General features: G+C 35.0%; 1 protein-coding gene across 1 annotated transcript in view; it reads right to left on the bottom strand.

Annotated features, from left to right (window-relative positions):
• The window catches only part of LOC129219926 (antizyme inhibitor 2-like), a 143,008-nt gene that overhangs the window by 41,940 nt on the left and 84,339 nt on the right, over positions 1-16,729 (bottom strand). Inside the window, exons 2-3 of the mRNA XM_054854243.1 lie at positions 3,891-4,062; positions 3,040-3,136 (exon numbers count right to left, since the gene is read on the bottom strand). Of these exons, the coding sequence (XP_054710218.1) occupies positions 3,040-3,136; positions 3,891-4,040 (247 nt within the window). The 5' untranslated portion in view covers positions 4,041-4,062. The remainder of the gene's footprint in view (positions 1-3,039; positions 3,137-3,890; positions 4,063-16,729) is intronic.

The following is a 16,729-nucleotide window of genomic DNA, read 5'->3' as shown; positions in this document are numbered from 1 at the left end:
ATCAGAGGGATAAAAAGAAGCTTTATTGAAAAAGTAGCATGGAGCGCAATGCGACTGAAGACCGAAACATCCATGTGATGGGTGTCCAGCAAGAAACATCCGGTCTTTAGTAGGGGATATGATCTCCCCCGACTGCTGGGCAGGTTTTACAGCGTCTTCCCATGCTGAGAATGAGGGTGTCAATGAGTTGTTGAGACATTGCTGCCCATTCGTCTTGCAGCGCCAATCGAAGCTCCCGAATCGTTACTGGTGGTAAGGTACGAGCTGCCAAGCGTCTGCCTAGAAAATCCCATACATGCTCGATGGGATTGAGATCCGGAGATCGTGCTGGCCAATCCATACGATTAATATCCTCACTCTCTAAGATCTGTTCGGCAATACTGTGCGATGATATTGTGCATTGTCGTCCATGAAAAGGAACTGCGAACCCATAGCGCCTCTAAAAAGACGCACTTATAGAAGAAGAATCTCGTTACAATAACGGGTCCCGTCGAAGATGTGAAGGTCTGTACGACTACCAAGCATGATGCCTCCCCAAACGAGAACACCACGACCTCCATACCTGTCCCTTTCAATGATGTTCGAGGGATGATTGCGGCTTCCCCGCTCTCTCCAGATGAGTATGCGATGAGAATCGCTACTCAGACTGAATCTGCTCTCATCTGTAAAGAGTACTCGTCCCCATTCATTGTCTCTCCAATTCCGGTGTTCCCGGCACCACAGAGAACGCCTTCACCGATGGGCAGGCGTTAGAGGTACACACCGTATACGGCGTCGTGCAAACAGACCACCACCGTGCAATCTTCTGGCCACGGTAAAACGCGATATCGGTCGTCCAGTCGCCTGTGTCGTGTGTCTAGCGATTTCTCTCGCTGTCTGCCGCCTGTTTCTTCTGGCCTGTAAGACAATATACCGGTCATCTGCGGATGTGGTTCCTCGTGGACGACCACTACTGAACCCCCGGATAGCTGTTTCTGTAGTTTGAAATTGTCTCCTAAGTCGTGAAACGATGCTGTGAGCAATTTCGAACTCTGCAGCCACACCCTTCACACTGCGGCCTTCCTCCAACTTCCCAATGATTCTACCTCGGGTAAAAGCATCCAGATGTCGTCTAACAGATTGATTATTCGCCATTTCTCGCTGAGGCAGCAACTCGGTGTGCTTTTAACTGCTATACGGCGTGCAATCTCTTTGCCAGAAATACTGATCTTACACCGACAACATGCTTTATACTACTCAGACACTCCCCCATTACGTCTGCCTGCATATCTGCGCATGTGCTACCGTACATCACCTTACTTAATCTCCTGATTGGTCTTTCTGTCCGCTCTGCCTCTTCGTTCAGCTGATATGCTAATTTTTCGACTTCGTCCTTAATTTTTGCACACCAGTGTATCTTCAACTATAAGAATCAAAACAAACGTTGAAGAAATAAGGAAAACAAAACCCAATAGCAAAATCCTACAAAAACAAATTATGTACCTGAACATCAAAAAAAAAAAAAAAAAAAGCATTCAAAAATCTGTTTGCTGATCACAGCAGCGTAGCATAGGCATGGTTCCTCTCAGCTATAGACCTGTCGGCCAGCGCCCTTTAAAAGAGTTAACTTACCCCACCATCTATTAGGAATTCATAGAACTAAACAATTAATTGAACATTTAATTTGCAATAACAAATATTTCGGTCAACCTGGTTTAACAAAATAGCCTATAGCCTTCCTCAATAAATGGACTATTCAACACAAAAAGAATTTTGCGATTCGTACCAGTAGTTCCCGAGATTAGCGCGATCAAACAAACTCTTCAGCTTTGTAATATTAGTATAGAAAATTATTTAACACTTTCATTACATTTTTTCATTGCTGCTGCACTCCTATTAGCTATAGCGTGATGTTTTATAACCTATAGCCTTCCTCAATGAATGAACTATTCAACACAAAAAGAATTCGAACCAGTACTTTCTGATATGAGCGCATTCAAACAAACTGTTCAGCTTTTTTAATTAAATAACTAATAAGAAAAATAAGACAATGATGCGTCATATTTTTTTTTACAAATCATTTTTAGCATTTTTTAGGATATTCTCAAAAAAGCACATTCGAGATCTGCCTCACTGCTGACTAGAACCTACACTCACTGGATCACGATGCCCGCACTTTCAGGTCGAGCCACTGTGGCTACGCATGTTCTGCGTTTCAAGCATTTTATATTATAATATAAATTTTCCCGTTTTCATAATATTTTCTATAGCTGCTCCACTCCTATAAGTCATAGCGTAATGCTATATAGCCTATAGCCTTCCTCAATGAATCTATTATTCAACCCTAAAAGAATTTTTCAATTCGAACCAGTAGTTCCTGAGATTAGCGCGTTCAAACAAACTCGACTGCTTTATATTATTAGTATAGATTCCAGACTGATGAGTTCATAAAAAGAATGAAACTGCAATCTCTAGTTTGTCATAACCTTACTGTCGGTAATTTGTTTCAAATAATAAGGTTTAAAAACCTTTCACTTTGATGCATTAGCTTCCTGCTGCAAAGTTTCAAAAATAAAACATAAAGAAAAATTTAAATTTTGTCTACTGTTTAGACATGCTTATTCACAGGGTTTTCCATTCAAACCCGTCAAAACACCATTAATAGAGCAATAAACGTTCGCTCTATTTTTTCTTAATAAATAAACACAACCGTTTTTAACATTATGTTCCAAATATAATTTTTAAAAGATATTATGAATTTCTGAAAATGAAATAATGAAATTGGGTTTAGCTATTCATTCACTGGTTAGAATACCCTATAATCCTATATCTTTTTCTAAATAAATAAATAAATAAATAACTAAATAAATAAATAAATATATATATATATATATATATATATATATATATATATATATATATATATATATATATATATATATATATATATATATATATATATATATATATATGTAGAGAGAGAGGGGGGGAGAGAGAAAGAGAGAGAGAGAGAGTTTTTTTTAGAAAAAATCAGCCTTTTTTGAAGTGAAAAATTATTACCATAGTAAATGTGAACATTTGGCAGACGCTCCTTCCATTGCTGCACCTTCCAAAGAACGTCAGCGAAATCTACGGCGTAAAACACCTGCTCTTGACCCTAAAATAACAGGGATAAAATATTTTTTCCGAAATGTATTTTTTCTAAAGCATGTTTCACCAGTATATTAGTATATTTAGCATTCATTGGTAAGGTTAAAACAGGGGAACCGGCGCGGCGGCCGCTTGGCATATTTTTTGTTTTCCAAAGTCGACGAAAGCAAAAATATCGTTTACATCGCCGTCGTGTTTGCTCCATATGCTACAATTTTGTATTTTGATGGAACTTTTGATGTTTTTTATGATTTAACACATGAGGCAGTGGAAAGCGAAGGGATGTAAGTGGACATTTTCTAGTTTAGAGTAAAACGCGTTTAAAGATGAGGTCATAGGTAGGTTTTCATTGAAACGTTTTTCTAAATCATGCTGTGTAACGGAACCTACCAGGACCACTAGTTCAATCTCTTGCCCAAGACAGAGGAGAAGTTCACCTACCATTTGTACTGGTTATCTCCAAATTTTTACTTTTGTCACTTACACCACATCCCTTCGCTTCCCACTGCTTCATATGATTTTTATGTGGCGAAATTACATGCTTTACTGAAGGGTCTGCTCCCATTAAAAGCATTCGGATAAACAAAAAGTTATTAGTTACTACTAACACAACCCGCGAAGACCTAAGTTTTTGTGGAAATGAGCTTCCTTCTCTACCCCTAGAATATTTTTCTACCCAATAAATTCCACTGAAGGGAATTGTTTTGTACAAAAGTCATGGTGTTTTGACATTTATGATTTATCTACTCTGAAAATTTTACCAGATCCTTCGCATTCTTCTCCATGAAGTCGAATGCACTAGCAAAGCGTTTCTTTGAAGATTTGGCATTCAACAGTTTAGTAAGATCTTGCTTCTTCCCGCAGCCATTGGTCATTTCTGGTCCTTCCTCCTGGTAGCTAGTTTTCCCCATGGTGTTCAGAAATCTGGATGAGCTATTGGAAGAAAATATATCTGAATCGCTGCAGGTATTGTATGTCATAAGTGTCAATCCTTTACGTTTTCGCACTTTAATCCTTGTTTAGAAGCGATAATTAAGATTTTGGTGCACTTTATTTACTAATACAATACAGTCAAACTCGCTTATATCGAGCCCCGATTTAACGAGAACCCAGATTTAGCGAGGAAATCAAAAACACTTGATTGGTACAATGTTAAGGCTATGGGAACATAGATCACTTTTAATAAGCAAATCCCGCTTAAAGCGAGCAATAATTTTGTGTTTCGTAAAATGTTTATTGATCTCCAGCTCAGCTTCTCCTTTTGAGGTAAATTTCCTTTATTATTCCAAAGTCAGTCATAAATAATAAATTCCGAGAACAAGCGATAACAGCACTTTTTTTTAATTTGTGGAATAAAAAAACATTTAAAGATTGTATACGTGTGTATATGTGTATTCCTCAAAAACAATGGCATAAGAAAGAGACATTCAGACCGTTCAAAGCAAAGTAACCGACTTGTTTGGTACTACATGGTGATTAAAAATAAGAAAAAAAGCAACAATGATGAATTTTTATATTTTTTCCATGAATTCGCTTTTTACGAGCACTCTGTTATAACGAACAAAAATTGCGATCCCTTTGCGATCGTTATAAGTGAGTTCGACTGTATTAGCAGTGAAGATAAATATCAGTGACTATAGCTTGTGGCTTCAAAAAATTGGGGTCATTGGGAAAATTCCCAAGGTTCAAGATTATCAGTTATCGAAATCTTCCTCTTTTTCACAAGTTCAAACAACTTACAGCAACTTGTCAGTTAACCTACATGTGCAGAATGAAATCACAAATAGTACGAGAAAAAGGTATTAGACAATACATAGTTAGCATAAAAGAATATCCCGGTTTTCAAAAATCATATTTCATAAACTATTACATTTACCACTACATAAAAATAAAGTTGAACTCTCCAAGGTTTTAACTACTTAAACGTGCACTAGCGCAGCTAGAAATGTCTTCCAGAAGGGTTTTCTTACTTTCTTCTATATCCAATTTATAGAAGAAAGTATTGGATTCGTGCAAATTTTCGAATTTCGAATTTTGACGGATTCGAACGTTTTGAGGTGTGTTGAGCCCATTTCGACCATTTTTGGAAAATGTCTGTATGTGTCACACCAGTTTTTTGTGGCCGCTCTGCAGCAAAAACTACCGCATGAAATCGAACGAAATTTGGTACACATATGTGCCTTTATGTGAACTTGTGCCCATTGATTTTTGGCGCAAATTCCTCCAAGGGGAGTCGAGCAATGGGACATATTTTGAGTTATGCGTGCCTACTATTCCCCAGAAAGTAACTGGCGGAATCAAGCAAAATTTGGTCCATATGTTACCCTTAACAGAACAGGTGCTGATTCAATTTTGGTGCCAATAGCTCAAACGGGGTGTATCTCAAGAAATAATGAACGGAATCAAAGAAAAAATTTATCGGTAAGTAGCCCTTAGTGGGTATAAGAGCTGATTTTATTTTGGTGTCAACAGCTAAAAAGGGGGTGGCGCAATCGCACGTTCTTTTTTTCCATTGTGAGTGCCATATCTCAAGAAATAATGCTACGTTCTGGATGAAAATTGGAATATATGTGAATCCATATGCAAACAGGCGTTGGTTCAATTTTGGCGCCAATCGCTCCAAGAGGTGTTGATTTTTTTTGAGCAATCACGATTGCTTATTGTTGTCACTTGACAGTTTTGGTGTGCTATCATTTTATTTTTCCACCAGCACCCTCTGCAGCATCACCGTCGACCGGCTCCTTGCGATGCTGCTCCTATAGCGAAAACTGTCTCCAGGTTGCGTCTATATCCTACACACACACACAACTACACTCACATACACACACCTATACATACGCACACACACGCGCATAAAAACACATACACACGCGCACACATACACAAAACACACACACAGTCGTAATTGCTAAAAACATAATTTGAATTCCAAATGTCAAAATTCAAATAAATTTTTATTTATTTATTTATTTATTTTTTTTTGCGAATAAAAATAGCTTTATTAATGCAACAATAAGAAAGATAAATCGTAATAGACTGTCATCTGCGTATTTCTTGTGATTTTAATTGTATGGAAATGATCGGAAATATTATCTCAACTAGATTTTGCCCGCGGCTTCGCTCACGTTGATGTAGTTTTTTTTTTTTTTCAATTGATTCAAGTTAATGGTCATTACAGGCAGAGGTCAAATAGTTACCAAAACATTGTTTGGCTCTAGTTTCGCCGACATTTCAAATTGCCTGCCCCCTTAAAGGTATCAAAAGGTATGATTAAAACTGAAAATTAGCTGGAAAGGAGTAAATGAAATGTTGGCAAAACTGAGAAGAAACCCAAAAATCACAAAAAATAAATCACGAAAACGTTCAGGAGTTGTAAAGAGCTCAGTTTAGGTAATTCCCAAAAAATCCAATTCGAGTGAGGTCAACTATTCTTAAATAAAGTGAAACAGTTCCTTTGTAATCCCGATCTCCATCAAATACATAATATCCAGCGCTACACCAGCAATCTAAATTATTCTATAATGTGTAACTTCTTACCGTAGAAATCGTCCCAAAATAGGGTCAACAATGATGCTACCCGAAATGTTTCCAATAAACAGTAAAAATTTGGCAATTGTTTGAAATTGTGTGCAAAGACAAAATAATGGAAGTTTTTGCGCTGTTTATGAATTTGCGAATTAGTTGGCGAATTATTTTACGTGTTAACAAATTTAAAGAAAGAAATATTAAAGAAATGGCGATATTTGGTTACATGGTGAAAACCGAGAAACACAATACTGCGTAGTCTTTAGCTTCAAAAACAGCGACAGTTGAAAAAAATGCCAAATCCCTTAGCTATTGAAATGTTTCCACAAAAAAAGTTTGGCTAGATTCCAGCTGATCGATTAAATACGCAGTCAATACAAATAAATAAAAAAAAAAACATTAATTGCCTCAAAGTTGCATTAAAATGGAAAAAAAATCAGCCAAATCCATGTATTATTTGCCAATCTTGTTCAAAAATCTTACTTCAAGAATTGACTTGAGAAAAGCCTTGAACAGTCACGAAAAGCAAAGATAGTCAACAATACAACAATAGTCGTTATCGACAGGGAGTTGAGATGATACACTAAATATTGTATTGAGTTAAGGAAAGCCTTCGAACATGGAACTAAAAAGCTCATAACTCGTTTTTTATTCTACTTAGAAATTTCGAACAGGTGGCATCTTCAGCAGAAAAATCAGAGCTTTCGATGGACATATAATGTTAATATGTGCAAGTATTTTTTCATCGCCATATTAGAGAATTTATACGAAAATTGTGTTTTATTGCCCCCCTAAGGGGGTTTTGCCCTTATAATGGGACGAAAACTACCCTATGTGTTATTCTGATGCATAAGCTATATTATTGTAAAGTTTCATCAAAATCCATTCAATAGTTTTTGCGTGAAAGAGTAACAAACATCCATACATCCATACAGACAAACTTTCGCATATATAATAGTAGTAAGATGATTTAAAATTTTTAACTGTTGCCATCTTATGTTTGATAACAAATAAAATATTTGTAATTAATTCAAGCAAGGCTTTTGAAATGACTTTCAATTTTTCGCTCTTTGCTTTGCTTTTGCAATAATTAAGACATTGGGATAGTTGTCAAGTTTTTGCATGTTTAATCTTGTTTTTGTTGGGAATATTGCTTCCTCGTCAAGCATGGACTGATCAGAAAAAAAAAAAAAGAAATATATAGAACAAAGTTTCGTGATGACCACAACATACTAGGTTTTTTGATCACAACAGCCCTTACTCGTGTATTAACCACTTTATTGGGATTGGCAACTGTTAAAACCAAGAGCTCTAGGGTGTGTTTTTACCTCCTCCCCCACCCCTTCGCTGCGCCACTGACGTTCCGCAACACTGGATTGGCCGTACAGGTGATGATGATTTGTCCTTTATGCGTTGGCCAACCAGATCCCCAAACTCCATGTGATTTTTTTTCAAGAGGTTTTGTCAAAGACGATGTTTATACACCACCATTGCCTACGACTGATATTACACCATTGCAAGAACTGAAAGATCGCATATGTGTAGCATTTCGAAAAACTGACAGTGAAACACTCGAAAATGTATGTTATAGATATGTGTCGCGTTACGAAAGACACACACTCATCGAACATTTGTGAGTAAAAGAAACCTGGACTGTTTATCTTTATTTTTATGTATCATTTATAGTGCTAAGTGTATTAGCTTTTGTAATATAAAGTTTTAAAATCGGGATATAGATGAGGAGTCAACGTTATTTCTGAAATTGTAGTTTTTTTTTAACGGAAACACATCTAAATTCATGCACCTTTATTTCTACAAAATCTCGCGGTGCACACCGATCGTCTAGAAGAGTTACCGCCGGCAGAAAAAAAAAAAAAAAAAAACAGAATGAAAGATTAAAGAGCAAAATGAATTACGTAGTTCGATTACGTTGGGAAAAATCACTCAAGCATCGCGTCGTGAAGAAATATATTTAAAAACCGTTCGGAGTTTTAAAACTTAATGACTCTAAATTGAAAAAGGCGTTCCTTGTTACGCCGAAACACGTGTCTGCAGTAATCTGCATTCGTGCTATTTGACGTTGTTATTTCTTATTTTACTTTTCATTCACAATGGTATTTAGTTAACTTGGACAAATAGAGTTTTGTTGCATACTGAGTAGTTTATGGACTTAATTTTCAATTTCTTTCCAAGTGTATGTTGTCTTTTGTTACCATTTTAGTTAGTTTATGAAAATTTATAACAATATTGCAACAAATAATAGTAATAAATACTTAAAAGCAGGTAATTGGCATTTTTTCACAAGTGTCAAAAAACACTCTTCGAGCAAAGTTTAGAGTCAAATTATGTAAAATTTGAAACATTAGCCATTGGTCTGTTAACTGATTGTGTTTCTATGACAAGAAAGGCTTCTTCTCCAGGTAGTTTCATATCTGCTGACTCTTGGCGCAAGCAATTAATGACCTTGAAAATCATGCAATTTTGTGATTTCTGCATTTTCAGAGTCAAATATTTCGGTGCGCCAAATGTCAGCCACACAAATCTTTCTCTTTTTGGATGCAACTCTATGGTATGTATTAACTGAAATATGTCTGCTGTGGCTCACTGTTGGCGCAAGAAGATTTCGACGGTCAAAGTTGCAGAAAAAAACATTTTTCCGTACATTTTTGAGGGACCCCTGACCTTTGCGAAAGGTGTCAACCACAACTAATAATGTACTAACAGATATCGAGGATGTAGTAGAACACAAAATAATTGGCAGTGACTCGGTTCACTCTTAAAGTAAAAAGTATTGGCATATGTAAATCGGGTAGAATTACGGTAACCGGGTCGCGGCGATAAATGTTTCATTCTGGCAACCCGCCACCTCAATTGGCGATAGAGCAATATTAGCAACCCTACAACAAAGCTGATTTGCTATTCGTTTGGCCAATCGGCGATACACAAAACTGTAATTGATTTGTCTCATAAATCTTTTTTTTTTTTTAATTCTATGTAATTATATTTTTAAATTTTTGAAAGTTGATTTTTTTTTTCTGAAAATTGGCAACGTAAACTGTATCTTTTCAATTTTTAGATCGTCGAAACATTTTATAAAATTTTACATCGTGGAATGTTTTTCACTCTTAACTATTTTAAGTTGTTGTTTTAAAAATTAGTCATTCATATCTTTTGGATACTTTTTTTTTTTAGATTTTGCTCGCCGTAAGTACTTTCCTTTATGTTTTATTGTTCCATCTTTAACTTAAAATTTATTAATCATTGTAATTATTCAGTAAGGTAAAATTAAAATTTGCAGTTATGATAACGTTTTCTGACTGGATCTTTTCTTGTAGTTTAATTTATCTAATAGATTTTTTTTTTCGTTTTACTGTTACACTTTAACTGTACTTAATGGCGTTTTCTGTTTACTTGATAATTTATTTCATACTTTAATGTCGTTTTCGATTCATCTTTCAATGTTGTTAAATTTTGTTAAAATTTATTTTAAATTTTTTTGTTCCTTAGAATTTGTTTCAATGTGTTTTGGTAGAGTAATTTAAATTTTAATGGAGTTGTTGAATCATTTAATTAGAATGTTATTTTACATTTTAACAGAGCTTTAACGTCATTTTGTAGTATTTTTAATTTATTTAGCAATTTTTTTAAAATTTTAATACAATGTTAATATTACATAATGTCTCGTTTGTTATTTGCTCATTTCGCTCATTGCTAGTTATGTATGTATTTTGTTCGAATAAAATGTGCACGATAGCCAAAAACAGCTTAAGTTATTTTTTTTGCATTAAATGCTTTTGAAAACTATCAATTATCTGTTCTAAATATCCACTCCCCCACCCTTTTTTTTCTTTCAAGTATTTAATTGTTTTCTCTCTTAGAAAAATGCCAGCTGTACTCTATGATTTCCTAAATTAGGTTTAATAATATGTTTCTATGTATATTTTGTTACATTATCATCATTTAAAATAGGAAAAAGAATTTTAATATTTTTTTACTTTGCGGTTACGATCAGAGAAAGAAAGTTAACAGACTCTTTGTTACCAGGGTGATAAGTTGAGTCATTCATAGCTCCGCCCATTTTCTTTGGATCTATTCTTATTGGTGGATTTCCTTTGTTTACATTGAAGTACTTTGTTTACATTGAGTCGTAGGTGCCAACTTTGGCTGTTTTTGAAAAAATCCGCCAACGCGACCCGGTTACCGTAATTCTACCGTAAATCGGTATATTTTTCTTGAAAAAACGAACTAAATCCAACTTTGACCTCCAGAACCTTTAAGATTTTTTTTTTTTTTTTTTTTTGCAAAAAAAAAAAAAAAAAAAAAAAACACGTGTTTAATAGTTTTAAATAAGAGATATATCCTGAAACTTTCAGCAAAATCAAAAATGTCAATTACCCAGCCTGCCTGTTCCTTAAAAAACTGGCTCTTAAGCATGCTCTTTCAGAAAAAAATACTTTTAAATATTTGGAAACGACCCCATTGCACCAAACACGATGACGATAAAAACAAGTAATAATATATTTAAGGAAGACCTTTCATTTTAAACTGAAATTTAGAATAGTTAATGCAGTTTAGACGTATTTGTCGAAACAAATTGGACAAGGAATATTTTTGATCAAAAATCAACAACTGGGACGATAAAAACTAATATGTTGTTGCCATCACGAAACTTTCTTCTATATTTTTCTTTTTTTTTCTGATCCCTCCCCATGCTTGACGAGGAAGCAATATTCCCAACAAAAACAAAATTACACATGCAAAAACTTGACGACCATCCCAATGTCTGAATTATTGCAAAAGCAAAGCAAAGAGCGAAAATTGAAAGTTATTTTAAAAGCCTTGCTTGAATTAATTACAAATATTTTATTTGTTAACAAACATAAAATGGCAACAGTTAAAAATTTTAAATCATTGAGATAATTTCATAGACTAATAATAAGAGTAGACGATAGACTAATAATAAGAGTAGACCGAGCTTTCCCAGACTTACTGATGAACAAATTGGTTCATGGATACATCATGTGACTGGTGGAAGGCTTGGCGAAAACTTTGGCGGCATGGTTGCTAGATGGCAACATTATCTATAGTTTGACACTCGACAAGTATTTTAAGACGTAATATACTTTAATTATAATTTTTTTTCCAGGTGCAGAGATGTAACTGTTTTTCTTTTAGTTATGCATTATTTTGGCATTAGTTTTTGATCACAGTTTTCAGTAACTTTTATTTCATTTGGAACTGGTACGTCAGCGTTGGCGTGAACGTAATGGCGTAAACGTTTTGCGTTAACGCAAAAATGTACTAATCGGTATCTTAAATTGAAATTTTAGGTAAAAATCTTACCGTTTGCCGATTCTTTTTGGGCGCTTGCATCTTTAATTGCTTATAGAGTTATTGAAATTGACTAAAGAAAATGCACAATACGATCTAAACGAAAAACTCACTATATTTACAAAATATTTACAACTTAGAATAACAAATTTACAAATCGGACTCCATAAAAGATCATCTTTCCGTGTTCCATCAATTCTATTTATTTTATTTCTCGCGGGCGTTGATCGTCTGCTACGATCAACGTCCGCTGTTGCTAGGATATCCACCAGTCACATGGTTTGGTTTATGAGCAGCAAAAGGGTTGCCATAGCTCGGTCTACTCTTATTATTAGTCTATGGAGTAGACCGAGCTTCCCCAGACTTGCTGATGAAAAAATTGGTTCATGGATACATCATGTGACTGGTGGGAAACTTGGCAAAAACTTTGGCAGCATGGTTGCTAGAAGGCAGGATTATCTATAGTTTGGCACTTGACATATATTTTAAGACGTAATGTGTATTTATTATAATTTTTTTCCCAGGTGCAGAGATGATTGAACTGTTTTTCTTTTAGTTATGCATTATTTTGACATCAGTAATTAGTTTTTGATTACAGTTTTCAGTAACTTTTATTTCATTTGGAACAGCTACGTCAGCACTAGCGTAAACGTAATGGCGTAAACGTTTTGCGTTAACGCAAAAATGTATTAATCGGTATCTTAAATTGAAGTTGTAGGTAAAAATCTTACAGTTTGCTGATTCTTTTTGGGCGCTTGCATCTTTAATTGCTTAGAGAGTTATTGAAATTGAATAAAGAAAATGCACAATACTATAAAACGAAAAACTCACTATTTTAACAAAATATTTACAACTTAGAATAACAAATTTACAAATCGGACTCCATAAAAGATCATTCTTCCGTGTTTCATCAACTCTATTTATTTTATTCCTCGCTCGCGTTGATCGTCTGCTACGATCAACGCCCGCTGTTGCTAGGACATCCACCAGTCACATGGTTTGGTTTATGAGCATCAAAAGGGTTGCCATAGCTCGGTCTACTATTATTATTAGTGTACGGAGAATATTTCCGATCATTTCCATACAATTAAAATCACGAGAAATACGCAGACGATAATCTATTACGATTTATCTTTCTTATTGTTACATTAATAAAGCTATTTTTATTCGCAAAAAAAATAAACAAAATAAAAATTAATTTGAATTTTGAAATTTTGAATTCAAATTATGTTTTTCGCAATCACGAACTGAGACAGGACCCTACTCATTGGAGTTATTACTTCTAGAAACAGCCCCTGCCCCCCTCCCCCCCAAGTCTGCCTCTCCTCCTGGGCGGTTACGTGTGCATAGTTGTGTGTGTAGGCTTGTGTGTGTGCGTAGACCTGTGTGTATGCACGTAGGCGTGTGTGTGTATGTGTGGTGAGTGTGTGAGCTTGCGTGTGTGTAGGATATGGGCGCCTCCGACCAGGAGAAGCGGATAGCTCAGGACCGGAGCAGCCGCGCCGCGAAGCGCCGCCTGCAGAGGACGGTGGGCGGTGGTGCTGCAGCGGCCCGTCGTCCAAGCTGAAAAAGGCACGGAACATCAAAAACAGTCAAATGAGAACAATAAGCAATCGTTATTGCTCAAAAAAAAAAAAAAAAAAATCAACACCTCTTGGAGCGATTGGCGTCAAAATTGAACCAAAGCCTGTTTACATATGGATTCACATATATTCCAAATTTCAACCAGAACGTAGCATTACTTCTTGAGATAGGGCACTCACAATGGAAAAAAAGAACGGGCGATTGCGCTACCCCCTTTTTAACTGTTGACACCAAAATAAAATCAGCTCTTATACCCACTAAGGGCTACTTGCCGCTAAATTTTTTTTTCATTCCGTTCATTATTTCTTAAGATACAGCAGTCACAATTGACGACAAAAAACGTTCTATAACTCAACCCTCGTTTGAGCTATTGACACCAAAATTGAATCAGCACCTGATTCTGTTAGGGGCAACATGTGGACCAAATTTAGTTTGATTCCGCCAGTTACTTCCTGAGGAATAGCAAGCACGCGTAACTCAAAAAACGTCCCATTGCTCCACCCCCCTTGGAGGAATTCGCGCCAAAAACCAATAGGCACAACTTCACATAGGGGCACATATGTGTACCAAATTTCGTTCGATTTCATGCGGTAGTTTTTGCTGTAGAGCGGCCACAAAAAACTGGTCACACACAGACGTGACACACACATACACACACACACATACACACACACACACACACACATACACATACACATACATACACACACACATACACACACACATACACACACACACACATACACACACACACATACACACAGACAGACATTTTCCAAAATTAGTCGAAATGGACTCAGCACACCTCAGAACGTTCGAATCCGTCAAAATTCGAAATTCGAAAATTTGCACGAATCCAATACTTTCTTCTATATATTAGATATAGAAGAAAGTAACAAGTAATAAGATACTTAAAGAAAACCTTTCATTTTAAACTGAAGTTTGGAATAGATAATGCAGTTTAGATGTATTTGTCGATACAGATTGGGCAGGAAATGTTTCTGATCGAAAATCAACAACTGATTACGTCATCATACTTGAAATTGCACCAATTGTTTGGACAAGTAGAAGAAGAATTCAGTATCCCTGTCTTCAACTGAAGCTGAATTTTATCGGAAGTCTGTAAGGAATGCAAGTGGATAACGCAATTGTTAAATGAAATTGAAGGGGTTAATAAGATTTGTGGTGCGTGAGAATAATCAAGGTGCAGTAATGGTCAAGAATGAAAGGTGAGTCAAAGATCAAAGCATATAGATATTATGTACTGTTTTATAAAGCGAACTGTAAAAAGAAAGAAGTAAAGACAGATTAATTACTCTGAATTAGAAAGTATGATTGCAGACATATTTACAAAACCTTATGGTAAACTTAAATTTGAAAAATTTCGAAAGAAAATAATTTCCGATGTAGGTGACTGAAGGGTATAAGATTTCAGATTTAAATTATTTTAAAACAATCAGCTTCATGTAAATGATTTTGTTTAATAATGTTAAAATTGTTTAATAATTATCAGAATTACAGTTTGCTACATTCTTTGAGTTTTTATACGTGCTGCAGTGTTGTAAATGCAGTTGAACATTTCATTCCATGCTTTTGATGCACCGAGTGCCGTTTTTACATTAAATGTTTAATGTGTTGTTTTATTTGCCATTTTACTTTTAGTCAAAATAAAATTTGCTTTACCTGAGAATGTTGCTGAACTCTGCTAAATAATTTAGCAGTCCTTGCATGCATGTAAAAGGGCAACTAGGGAAGTTTTACCCATAGGAAACTTTTAATCATATTATTGGTTGACCAATCACATAACAGTATTTTGCAAGGCGAAGTCATTTCAGAATTATCAGTGGTTTTCAAGAGATTCAGTGTTAAATTATACTGCACCTTTTGAGTCAAGTTTGAAGATTTTGGAATTTGTTAAATTGAACCTCCAGTTTTGAGGGAAATGAATTTTTAAAGTATGCATGTTTTAGTCACTTTTCTAGCTATATATTGATCTGCAGTTGTTTAATATAACTTTAAGCTAAGAAGCTAATAAATTACTTTTAAATAAAAAAAAAACCGCCTTCAAAAAATACCCAGGAACTAAAAAGCAAAAAATAACTGATTACACTTAAATTCTATTTCCTACCCAAACATAGAAATGAAATTTATTTTACAATTCCAGTACAAAAGTCAACTAAACTAAACACCGAATTATAAAATAAACACTGATTTAAATTACTATACGATGAATTATTTTAAATACCTAACTAATTATATACGATCTCTTAATTTTTAATAACCTTTTGAAGTCGGGGCCTCCTATCAACTATAAACAACTATATACTCCTATAAACAACTACATAACGTAACTGACAACCCACCGAATCCTGAATTAAACACTAATTTAACTATACGCGAAATTAGTCTTTGAAACTAAGCCTACTCAGTTACGTTAGCCAGTAGTTTATAGGAGGCCCCGACTTCAAAAGGTTATTAAAAATTAAGAGATCGTATATAATTAGTTAGGTATTTAAAATAATTCATCGTATAGTAATTTAAATCAGTGTTATTTTATAATTCGGTGTTTAGTTTAGTTGACTTTGGTACTGGAATTGTAAAGTAAATTTCATTTCTATGTTTGGGTAGGATGTAAGTAGGATTGTAGAATGTAAGTGTAATCAGTTATTTTTTGCTTTTTAGTTCTTGGGTATTTTTTGAAGGCGGTTTTTTTTTTAGTTAAAAGTAATTTGTTTTTTGCTTTTTAGTGGTATAAATAACACGGCGAGCGTCTCGGAGACTTCCGACGACTGTGAAGAAAGGCTTTTTCAAATGCGTAACTATGTACAAAAACTAGTATGTTGTGGCCATCACGAAACTTTCTTCTATATTTTTCTTTTTTTTCTGATCCCTCCCCATGCTTGACGAGGAAGCAATATTCCCAACAAAAACAAAATTACACATGCAAAAACTTGACGACCATCCCAATGTCTGAATTATTGCAAAAGCAAAGCAAAGAGCGAAAATTGAAAGTTATTTTAAAAGCCTTGCTTGAATTAATTACAAATATTTTATTTGTTAACAAACATAAGATGGCAACAGTTAAAAATTTTAAATCATTGAGATAATATTTCCTATCATTTCCATACAATTAAAATCACGAGAAATACGCAGACGACAA

Source organism: Uloborus diversus, chromosome 4 (assembly GCF_026930045.1).
Source record: "Uloborus diversus isolate 005 chromosome 4, Udiv.v.3.1, whole genome shotgun sequence".
NCBI lineage: Eukaryota > Metazoa > Arthropoda > Arachnida > Araneae > Uloboridae > Uloborus > Uloborus diversus.
Note: the sequence above shows the minus strand (reverse complement) of the source record. Positions and strands in the feature narration are given on the sequence as shown.